This window comes from Pogona vitticeps, chromosome 1, assembly GCF_051106095.1.
Source record: "Pogona vitticeps strain Pit_001003342236 chromosome 1, PviZW2.1, whole genome shotgun sequence".
Taxonomy (NCBI): Eukaryota; Metazoa; Chordata; class Lepidosauria; order Squamata; family Agamidae; genus Pogona; species Pogona vitticeps.
This window is the reverse complement of record NC_135783.1, coordinates 162,866,233-162,878,439: the sequence shown is the minus strand read 5'-3', so window position 1 is coordinate 162,878,439 and position 12,207 is coordinate 162,866,233. Positions and strand designations below refer to the sequence as shown.

The 12,207-nt window shown below is 39.5% G+C and overlaps 1 protein-coding gene across 1 annotated transcript in view; it reads right to left on the bottom strand.

The window, feature by feature from the left end:
* The window catches only part of LOC144587164 (serotriflin-like), a 55,680-nt gene extending 44,028 nt beyond the window's left edge, over positions 1–11,652 (bottom strand). Inside the window, exons 1-2 of the mRNA XM_078386774.1 lie at positions 6,884–11,652; positions 35–125 (exon numbers count right to left, since the gene is read on the bottom strand). Coding sequence (XP_078242900.1) covers positions 35–125; positions 6,884–6,973 — 181 coding nt within the window. The 5' untranslated portion in view covers positions 6,974–11,652. The remainder of the gene's footprint in view (positions 1–34; positions 126–6,883) is intronic.
* Positions 11,653–12,207: the final 555 nt, after the last annotated feature.

Sequence of the window (12,207 nt, the reverse complement as noted above, 5' to 3'; positions counted from 1 at the left end):
TATAATGTATAAAAGATTTCTTCAGGTAACTTACCACCAACCATTCTCTCCTCTATGGGACTGTTTCTAAACTGACATTTACTGGCCCATCTGCTAGCAGTCTCAGTGGCTTCATCACTCCATGTCTTAGCAAAAAAGAAAGAAAATGTTCACTTTTGTTCTAGCATCCTCATTATCTGATGTGTACGTTTTGCCCCTTTTTTTTCCATGAAAAACAATATGAAAACATCAGAAACGGTTCATAGTTATAATTTTACAAGATGATTCACTTGGACTTTAAGAGAACAAAATGTCAATACTCATAATATTAATAAGTATACACCACAATCCATGAATAATTTACATTAAGGCCTAAAAGAATATTTCCTCATGTTCTCATGGAAAGGTGAGCCAATGAGCTAAAGCTTCAGTGGTGGTCATCATTTATTCTTGCCTTTAGAACTTTCTGGCAATACCTAATAGTGACTCTGAGGTAGAAGGGGCAGTACTGTACCAGCAAAGGCACTAGTGACTCACAGATTCAGCAGGAGCTATACAAGGAAAAGGAAGGGAAGGAAAGGGAAGGAGAGAGAAGGGAGAATCTAAAATCCTCTGACTTCTTCTATTGTTCAGTTGAATACTTCTCCTTCTCCTCTGCAGAGGGAAAGGGGAAGTAAAATTATTCATTTTGCCCATGCTTGACCATCACTGATGAACTGAATCACTTAGATTACACTTTTCAAAATTCTTACCTTGTGTGTAGTGCCGGTCGAGAAACTATCTGCAGCCATTGTTTCAATCAGCAAATCACAGAAAAGCAAAGATTTTTTTAAAAAAATTAAGTTATTCAGCACAGCAGGGATGGTCTACCAGCCTCAAAAAAAATACTAATTTCACTTCCCCGCCTCTCCACAAAGGAGCAGGGAAGTGTTCAATTTGCCAATATATTGAAGTAGTTTGCTTATTAAGCTACTTCACAATACTGGAAATTGAAAGTGGAAGGAGAGTTGTCAGCTGCAAGCCTTGATTTTAGTTTATTCCCAGCAATCATATGTGTACCAGGCCACACTGAAAAAGCTGAAATCCCTGATAGGGGCTCAGAAATTTGTGGGATGCTCTCAGGGCAATTTGATCCCTCTGGCAATTATGTTGTGTGGTCACTGGGTAAAAAAAGGGAACCAATCCACTCCCACAGTGCAACAAGCAACAAGACAAATGCCCATCTAAATGAGCCCTAAGAAAGCATCAGGTCAACAAAGTGGTCTTGGGCTGGGAAAAGAGGGTTAGAGTAAGGAGTGGTCCAGTTGATTGCCCAGTTGTGCCCCTACATGGAATGGAATTATCAACAGTGATTCATGCTTTTCTTAATCTCCACAATAGACTATTGTAATGCTCTCTATGCAGGGCTGCCTTTGAAGCAAGTACAGAAACTACAACAGGTCCAAAATGCAGTAGCCAGACTGATCACAGGTACCACCAGATTTGAGCATATATCTCCAGTCCTTACTTGTCTCCATTGATTCCTTGTTCATTTACATGCTCAATTCAAGGTGACGGTTATTACCTATAAAGCCCTAAATCAGAGGTTCTTAACCTTTTTAGTGGTCATCACCCCACTGAATCTCAAAATGTACTCGCACACCCCCTTGAAAAATGTGTTCCAGTTTATTTGTTAGAAAATCATGTTTACTGAAAAACAATTTATTTACTGAAAAACAGATGCACATATATGTATTGACATAAAATTAAAATAATTCAATTTTGTGGCTAGTTTGATGTTTTTTATTCATAATAAAATTTTGAAAGTGGAGTTCGTTTTTCGAAAGAGCTATACATATGTCATATTTGTATTTAAGCGAATTCTGGTTTTGGTTTTTGTATGCAAAAGTGATGAAAACCGCATTTCACACAGATAGGTGGTAGGAAATGATAGAAGTGTCCACAGTGATGTTTTCACTAGTTATGGAAATGGTTCTGAGCACACCAAAATTGTTCTAAGTCCAGTTTTTCAAATTCCATTTAAATTCGTGCATTGGCCCAAATTTCAGTAAGATGGTCTTTTATTAAATTACAATTGTAGCAAGGTTATGCTCAAAATCCTGCAAGGTAGGCTTCAGCAGTATGTGGACCGAGAACTCCCAGAAGTACAAGCTGGATTCCGAAGAGGCAGAGGAACTCGAGACCAAATTGCTAACTTGCGCTGGATTATGGAGAAAGCCAGAGAGTTCCAGAAAAATATCTACTTCTGCTTCATTGACTATGCGAAAGCCTTTGACTGTGTGGACCACAACAAACTATGGCAAGTTCTTAAAGAAATGGGAGTGCCTGACCACTTTATCTGTCTCCTGAGAAACCTATATGTGGGACAGGAAGCAACAGTTAGAACTGGTCATGGAACAACTGAGTGGTTCAAAATTAGGAAAGGAGTACGGCAAGGCTGTATATTGTCCCCCAGCTTATTTAACTTATATGCAGAATACATCATGCGGAAGGCTGGACTGGAAGAAACCCAAGCCGGAATTAAGATTGCCGGAAGAAATATCAACAACCTCCGATATGCAGATGATACCACTCTGATGGCAGAAAGTGAGGAGGAATTAAAGAACCTTGTAATGAGAGTGAAAGAGGAGAGTGCAAAAAATGGTCTGAAACTCAACATCAAAAAAACTAAGATCATGGCCACTGGCCCCATCACCTCCTGGGAAATAGAAGGGGAAGATATGGAGGCAGTGTCAAATTTTATCTTCCTGGGCTCCATGATCACTGCAGATGGAGACAGCAGCCCTGAAATTAAAAGACGCCTTCTTCTTGGGAGGAAAGCGATGACAAATCTTGACAGCATCTGGAAAAGCAGAGACATCACCTTGCCAACAAAAGTCCGAATAGTCAAAGCTATGGTTTTTCCTGTCGTGATGTATGGAAGTGAGAGCTGGACCATAAAGAAAGCAGACCGCCGAAGAATTGATGCCTTTGAATTGTGGTGCTGAAGGAGGCTCTTGAGAATCCCCTGGACTGCAAAGAGAACAAACCTATCAATTCTAAAGGAAATCAACCCTGAGTGCTCACTGGAAGGACAGATCCTGAAGCTGAGGCTCCAGTACTTTGGCCATCTCATGAGAAGAAAAGAGTCCTTGGAAAAAACCTTGATGTTAGGAAGGTGTGATGGCAAGAGGAGAAGGGGACGACCGAGGATGAGATGGCTGGACAGTGTCTGCGAAGCAACCAACATGAACCTGACACAACTCCGGGAGGCAGTAGAAGACAGGAGGGCCTGGCGTGCTCTGGTCCATGGGGTCACGAAGAGTCGGACACGACTAAACGACTAAACACACATAGAATTAAAGTCAAAAAGAAATGGATCTAGTATCAACCACTGCTCTTTGCCAATATTCATGAAAAGATGTACACATTTGTTGCAAATATATTACAAGTTCAGGTAAAATTGTGATTTTCTCATTTCCTGAACGATTTTATCAAGTAAGGGAAAGTTTGCAAAATTACCATTTTCAACTCAATGTATCTAAATTTTTAGTTTTCAATAAAAGCAGATAATTTTTCAGTAGCTGTTATTATGTTCTTATCATATCCTTGCATTGATATATCTAATTATATATTCAGGCGAGTGAATATATTTGCTTAGTAGGCCAAAGTATTGCATCTCTTCTTTCAAAGTCTTTAGCTAAATTACAATTTTGGTTAGTAATAAACTAAATAATTTCCTCACACATTTCAAAAACCCTGCTAAGCATATATCTCTTGGAAAGCCACCATATGGCAGTGTGGTAAAGAAGCACGGTATGGTCAGTCTAATGAGATTGAAAACATCAGTTCCTTTTGCTGTCAACTCCAGTTGCTCACAAAACAAACATTCTTCCAAAATTTTCTTTTCCTTTATGTATTACACAAACACTAGATGACTGCAGTGAGCAACATCAGCTGACTCATCCAATTGAATACTCATTTTCAGAGGACTGGCCTTAATATCTTGTATTATTTGCAGAAAAATATCCTGACTGACATCTTGAATGTGTGATTTAAGCACAGAATATACCATCAAGGTAGAATATACCAGATGGGCAGGATATAAATAAATAAATAAATAAATAAATAAATAAATAAATAAATAAATAAATAAATAAATAAATAAATAAATAAATAAATAAATATCATTTGATAGTGGAATCTGCTGAATTTTCTTACGTGCTTCAAAACTTAATACAATCTTCACAATGGTTGTGAAATGTATTACAATCCTGACGTGCTGGAATATCTATCCTACAAAACAGCTATCCATGCAACCTGTTTCTCACACTTGCTATTGTTAAATATAGTAACACCTAAGGAGGCCAAAAAAGTTACCACCAGCAAACCAAGCATTCTCCATTTTGGCCCCATACTTATCAAATAAACTCTCGGTATAAGTTTGCCAGGTGCCCCGTCCCAGTTTTTAAGAAGCTGCTAAACACAGAATTGATCAAAATTGCCTTTGATTGATGCATATTACCAAATGTCTATCTGTGGCCTGCATTTGTTTACTTGAGTAGGGTTTCAATGAGTCATATGGTTCCTTTATAATTCATCGTTTTTTGCTGTTGATGCTTATATCTGGTGTTCTATTTTGTAGATTATTTATGCTAATTGTTAACCTCCCAGAGAGGTTATACTACTGGGTGGTATACATGTTGAATGAATGAATGAAGGAATGAATGAATGAATGAATGAATGAAGGAAGGAAGGAAGGAAGGAAGGAAGGAAGGAAGGAAGGAAGGAAGGAAGGAAGGAAGGAAGGAAGGAAGGAAGGAAGGAAGGAAGGAAGGAAGGAAGGAAGGAAGGAAGGAAGGAAGGAAGGAAGGAAGGAAGGAAGGAAGATTTCTGATGGAAAATAATCAAATAGCTGCCATGATCACGACTAACCTCTACCAATCTAAGGTGAAAGCTGCTAGTCAATCTTACTTTGCTGTCCGGATAAGCAAAGCTTCCAATCAGCAGGCAGAACTTTTCCGTATAGTTCATGATCTTTCCGGAATTGGTCATGGTGATTGGCCTCCCTCTAGCATCTCACCTGACAAATTTGCAGCCTTTTTAAAATCAAAAGTGGAGGCCATCTGCCAGGACCTTGCCCCCCATTTGGAAACAGTAGATCGAGCTGAGACGTCCAGCACTCCGTCTTGCCTGATGAGACTTAACTACTTTCAGCCTGTGATGTCATATATGGTGGACAGAGTTTTGACCGCTGTCCTGCTACCACCTCCTCCCTTGACCCTTGCCCAGCCTGGCTAATCAAAGCAGCCAAGCCTATAACATCTGAATGGGCTACAGCAATAATTAATGGGTCTCTCCAGGAGGGCAAGGTGGTTATTATTATTATTATTATTATTATTATTATTATTATTATTATTATTATTATTATTATTATTATTATTATTATTATTATTATTATTATTATTATTATTATTATTATTATTATTATTATTTATTTATTTATTTATTTATTTATTTATTTATTTATTTATTTATTTATTTATTTATTTATTTATTTATTTATTTATTTTATTGGCGATGGGCCCATTAGGAAGAAACCTAATGGCGGTGGACGATATTGGTAATTATAGGCCCATCGCCAATGTTTCTTTCCTTAGCAAGGTATTTGAGAGGGTGGTGGCCGATCAGCTACAGGCTCTTCTGGATGAAACCAATGCCCTGGATCCATTCCAGTCAGGCTTCAGGCCGTACCATGATATGGAAACAGCATTAGTTGCCCTGTTTGATGACCTGTTGAGGGAGGCCAACGGGCAAAATGTCTCTGCTGATCCTTCTCGATATCTCAGCCACCTTTGAAACCGTTGACCACAGTATCCTCCTGGGGAGGCTCTCCAAGTTGGGAATTGGTGGCCTGGCTTTGGCCTGGCTCCATTCCTGCTTGGAGGACCATCCCCAGAGAGTGTAGATTGGAGAGAGTTTCTCGGCCCTGTGTAGCCTCAATCGTGGGGTCCCGCAGGGCTTGATTATCTCTCCAATGCTGTTTAACATCTATATGAGGCCACTGGGAGGAGTCATCAGAGGATGTGGAGCTTTGTGTCATCAGTACGCTGATGATACTCAGCTCTACATCTCTTTTTTGCCTATTCGTTTCTGCGCTGATTTCAAAGTTCTTACAATTACTTATAAAGCCCTAAATGGTTTAGGACCTCGATATCTGACAGAGCACCTTCTCCCATCCAGTTATACCAGAGACACTCGTTCTAACCAAGCCAGGCGACTGAGGGGCCTAACGCCGAGGGAGGCCCGAAAGGAAAGAATGAGAAACCGGGCCTTCTCGGCAGTGGCCCCTTGCCTCTGGAACAACTTGCCCCTAGAGATCTGCCTGGCTCCTTCTCTGGGTGTCTTTAGAAGTAAACTAAAGGCATGTCTATTTAGGCAGGCTTTCCCTCCTGCTGTATTTTAATATCTATAATAATTTTACATCTTGGATTTTTGCATATTTATTGGTTTCATTGCTTTGGGGTTTTGTAATGCTACCCAGAGTAGACTATCTGTCTAGATGGGTGGGGTATAAATCTGATAAAATAAATAAATAAAAATAAGTATTATCAAAAAGCAAAGAGAACAGCACATAACTGAGGAGAAAAAGGGAAGCAGGGAAAGAGAATGGGCAGATCAACACAGTGAGCCATCAGCAGCATTGTGGAAGACTTAAATTTACACAGTGCAAACCTTTCCTCTACTCTGCATCCTGGTGGTCAAAATGTAGGATGTGCACGTCTCCAGAGATGTGTGATTTTCTATAGTGTGCATTTTTTCGGTCTAATGTATCATAAAATATAACGCCTAGGAAATTGTTCCTGCAGATGCCAGAATGAAGACTTTGAACAGTATATAGCAACATTAGCAAATAGAATCTTACCATTTTCAGCATATTGGCAGCAGTTGGCTTCACGTCTCTCCTGATAGCATTAAATGCATCAAGAATCTCCTTCTGTTTTTCTGGAGTCATTTTACTCACAGAAGCTGAGTTACCCTACAGTTATATGAATAAATTAAATGAACTTATCCTCTAGCATTTGTCTTTTTATAATTTCTAAAATGTAAAAATCATGACACACATATGATTTATTTATACACCAAGAAAGACAACCCCCCCCAATGTACCAACAAGAAGGCACATGGGCTTTCAACTCCAGCAGAGCAGGACTGCAACCACTAGGTAATAGTATTTTTATTTTAATCTGACCCAATTGGCTAGACCTAGTGGGTTGACTAAATTATACCCCAATTCTCAGATGGAGGATATGGGATTTTTGCCCCACTCCACCTTTCCTGGCCAAGCAAAAATATGTCTGTAACATGTCTGTTTCAAAGAAGAGCCAAATGGAGAAGAGTGTGTGTATGTGCGTGTGCGCGCGTGCGTTTGTGCATGCATGCATGCACGCGTGCATTCATTGTCTTTGCCCCTTGGTTTGAGGAATGTTGTTAAATCTAACTCACAGCTGCTTCAGCAGCCACTTTAAAACAACCTCCTGCCTTATCTAAGACAGAGATGCCTGGCAAAATTCTCTTCGCCAAGAACTTTACATCTAAGAATAGCTGCCTGGCAATTCCCATTTTGCCACAAACATTTGGACTTTTGGTATTTGCTTTGAAGAAGTGAGATTTACCCACGAAAACTTGCATAGTGTATGAATTTTAATTTTTTATTAATGGGTTATAAAGGTTTTGCCTATTCTTGCATTTGTTAATTATCAAGTGTTTCCACCTTTCTTAAAATGAACAGTCTGTGTTCATATGCACCATGTTGGCAGTGCAATAGAGGTTGTTCTCAATAAGCTTGGGAATTGGGACAACGCTCAAAGCACTCCGTCTGAACAGAATGGGAAGTGCAGAATCCTTTGCAACAAGTTGCCTTCTGTCCCTGATGTTCATGCAGGTGATGTAGAAATGGTTCTCACCTGATCCAGTGGATTTTAACATACATACGTTTCCTCTTTCACTTGTGAGGCCTTCTCTCTTCCCCCTTGTACACTCCTGACTGTTTGAAAACTAGTAAGAAATACTGCTATGATATTTAGAAGACATAATAGAAAAGCACTTCCAAGAGTTTGTAATTATCTAATAGCCTCCTCTGGAATATTCCTATTAATTTGGTAGTAAATGATCTGAAAATCATGTGCTTTCTCTGTTTTTCTGCTTCCTGTATCTTAAGTAACGCAAGCACTTGTAGATTCCCCATCAAGCCATGCCTGATACATCTTCTGTTTAAATCTCGTGGCTCATATACTACCTGTCCTAGAAATGCTTGTAGTGCAGCAGCCAAGAGCAGAAGTAGAACTGGAAGAAGCATTTCTGGGGAAATAGAAACAATAACAGAAGCAATGTGAGAATATTCACTCACTAAAGTTGCTTGTTGATACGTAAGGCGACACCAAACATGTTGACTCAGAATGGTGGGTTCTCAACTGAGTGAAACTGAGAGGCTGACTACATGGGCATTTAGCCCACTCTTTGGTCCACAGGAGGGCAGGTTGGTTCACTCCTAAAGATGGCAAACAGGTAATATTTTTGCTGGAGTGAACCGGCTCACACCCAGAGCAGTCCTACCCACACATTTCTGACCTCTGTTAGGTGCTTTTACTTTATTGGTGTGGGTAGGCTGATTCTGTTTTCCCTTATTCCAGCATGTGTAATCATTGGAAACAAATCAAAAGCAAGCCTTCCCCGTTGAATTTGCCAGTACTCTGAAATGGTTTACAAAGCGAGCCATTTCAGCATATTGTCAAATTCAGCATTTACTCAGCTCCGTCAAGGGGCCAGAGAAATTTTTTTAAGTCTATTAGGGCAATGCAAATGTGCTGCAGCATTTTTAAAAAATAAAGTAAAAGACACATGAAAAATTTCTTCCTGAAAGTGAGAGGAGACAAGGAGGGGCAAGGAAAGAGATGTATACATTTTTCTTTGTTTTTCTCTTTCAAGGTCTAGCCAAGAATCAGGTTTCAACTGGACTTTTAAGGGAAAAGGAAATAAAAATATCCCTCCTTGCTCCTTCTTGTCTCATCATGTTTCTGGGAAGAAGTTTTTCATTTGTCTTTTTTAAAAAAAACACACAATGCAACACATATGTGCTGCCTTCATATGCTTAGAAAAAAAAATACTTCCTCACCCCCTCCACAAAGCCAAGAGGGTGTTTAATTTATCAGTATTGTGAAGTGAATAATAATAATCCAGAGCTACCTAATTATATGTATTTCCAGGGTCTGTTTATCAGAACTGGCCACTAGTGTGAGCCAGAGTCCATGGGATATATAGTGTTTTCCAGCCTCTGCAAGGGTACTTGGAACTGACCCTGCGGATACCAGGGTCCTGCTGTACTGGCAAATCGGCAGTGGGCTGGTGCAGATTAAATAGATTCACTTAGATATATATGCTGTTTGGATGTGACAATCACACCAAATAGCATACCAGAACTCCTAGCGACCCTACTCAGCCTATGCCAGCCTTTTCCACACCAGTTCCAAATGAGAGTGTGTGGTACTGAAGTTTAGGATAGAGTCACAGCTAACATTTTGTCCCATTTTGTTGTTGTTGTTCACCACTTAATGGTGAACAGCTAGATCTTATCTGCATTTTCCTGTCTGTATTCATCTAATGTTCTAAATTGGCAGAACAAGGTTTGTAGGAAACATAAACATATGAACAGGTGACTCAGACAGAATTATTTCAACTCTGACTGTTTAAAGTCTGAGAAAAAACAGTCATGAAGAGTCACTTATAGCTTTAGTTATAGCATGTGATTTAAATTAAAGGCATACAACTTATTAGAACAAAATGTTCACAAGATGGTAGTAACAATCTTTAATAATATATAAGAAATTAAATTTAAATATTTAAGAAATCTCTAAAAAGTTAGGTGGGTTTTGTTTTTGTGTTTTTGAACTGTATGTCATGACGGGTTTTGTGTGTGACTGTTCATCCAAGTACTTTCTAAGCTATTTTCCATTTTCTAAACTAAGGGGCAATATCTAAGCACAATCACCTTACGTCATTGATTTCAGGGGGAAAAGTGAATATATGCTTAATCCTTAATCTACAGTTGAAAAAAAGGAAGGAAGGAAGGAAGGAAGGAAGGAAGGAAGGAAGGAAGGAAGGAAGGAAGGAAGGAAGGAAGGAAGGAAGGAAGGAAGGAAGGAAAGGGGGAAGTGTAATGATCTACAGTTAACAAATAACTGAAAATCATTCTACTCTTTGAAGATTAGAAAGAAATGCTGCTAAGATGTCCACAATCAGAAGCCCTAGTGGAAAAGTGCTTCCAAGAACTTGGTCTCCAATTGTCAAACAACATCCTCCAGAGTATTCTTATAGACTTTGTACTATATCATCTCAATTATCTGCTAGCTTTTATTTTTCAGCTGTTTCTACTTCAAACCTTTTTTTCCTTTTCTCCAATAGTACCTCATTTTGAATATTCAGTGAGGATTCCTCCCACAGTTAGCAATTTAACAAGCTAGTATGTAACATTTATCTGCAAGTCCCACCAATTCAGTGTAACTTCTGCTGAAGTAATCACTTTGACACTAGTAGTTGCCATCTATTCTTCCAGTTGTAGAAAAACGGGATCCATACCTTTTTTTCCCCTTCAAATTATCTAACCTTCCTTCCTGGAAAACACTAGCAAGATATGAACATAAGGCAGGTAAACATCATGGTCCATTTCTAGTTAAATTTCATGTTTAGTGTTAAATTAATTTATACAAACATTTTCAACACCATCCTCAAAGACCTGCCTGGATGTGCATAATTGTTCTGGGAAGCATAAAGTTTATTAATAAAAGCTTTTTTGCATTACCTTTCACAGTACAGTCCTTTGATATCTTTGGAAGAGAGGTAGGAATTAGATCTAAAGGAAACAGGGCAAGGGTGTATATATAGCAAGAACACTTCCTGCTTTGTAAACGCGGGCAATCAGAAATTATATTCTTCAGCATTTTAAAATATTTTCCTTTCCTGGGAAATAATGCAGGGGTAACTGGGCCAGTTCATCTCTGCTCCCGCCACGTCTGTTGTATTTCCCCAAACATACATTTCCACAGATAATAGAATGACCACATACGGGACTGCTATACATATGTTACATTTCATCCACAGTTGCCAACTGGAGTGTTGCTCCCTGAGATTTCTCACATTTGGGAGAAAGGGTTTCAGATGCTGGGAAAGGAACAGGGATGTGATTTTTGTTACAGCACTGCTCATTCCGGCTGAGGGATTCCGGTGGGTACAGTCAAAAAATTAACTTTTCCCAGCTCTGTTTTTGTGCTGGATAAGGGTTGAGATTTGAGCCTGGTTGCCCATCTCAGCCCCGAGGGTTCTATTTCTCTATAGTTGCTCAGCTGATACAACTTTTTAAAAGGTGACTACATGATGCACATGGCGGATAGTTTTGACAGGGAATCATGTTATTTTTATTGGAAGCAACGGACTTTCCACCAGAAGGTTGTTTATTTTAACTTGGATGCCAAATCGATTTCATTTGAATTGTTTGGACATATGTGAATGCCTCTGTTAGTGTAAATTGTGGCTTTGGGGTTTGCCACTCACTCCTTCTCCACCTCTGTGTGTGTGTGTGTATGCCTGCATGCTTACCTCCCTGTCTGCCTCTGTGTGCGTGTGTGTGCGTGTGTGTGCGTGTGTGCATGCGTGTGTGCATGCGTGTGTGTGTGTGTGTGTGTGTGTGTGTGTGTGTGTGTGTGTGTGTGTGTGTGTGTGTGTGTGTGTGTGTGTGTGGTTTTGGCTCCAGGGAAACCTCTGTTTTATTTTTTTTTCTATCTGTCATTCTGTTCCAGTACTATTCTGGGTCTAAGGAAATGTTAAGGCTTGTTCCTGAAGTGGGCAGTGGAGACATGCTCAGATCACTATTCCCATCTTCCACTGCCTTGGAGTGCTGCTGCTATCCACTGCTGAATTACATAGAGGACTGGTGCTTCTTTGTGTGTTGGGCAATAAAGGCAGACCTTGACTGCTCACTGCTATTTCTAAGCTATCCTTCCCCTCCAGAGGGCAAAGTAAGGTTGGTTTCATGTTTCATTGGGCATAGAACTGCCAGTTCCAGTTTGTTTCTGGCTTATTTCTTTTTCTGTCCCTTTGAAATTGTAATTATTTCTTTGTTTAATTCTAAGTGGCATAGCAGTGCATCAGTGTTGCAGATAGTGGTGTTTTTTTTACATGTGCAATGGAAACTTC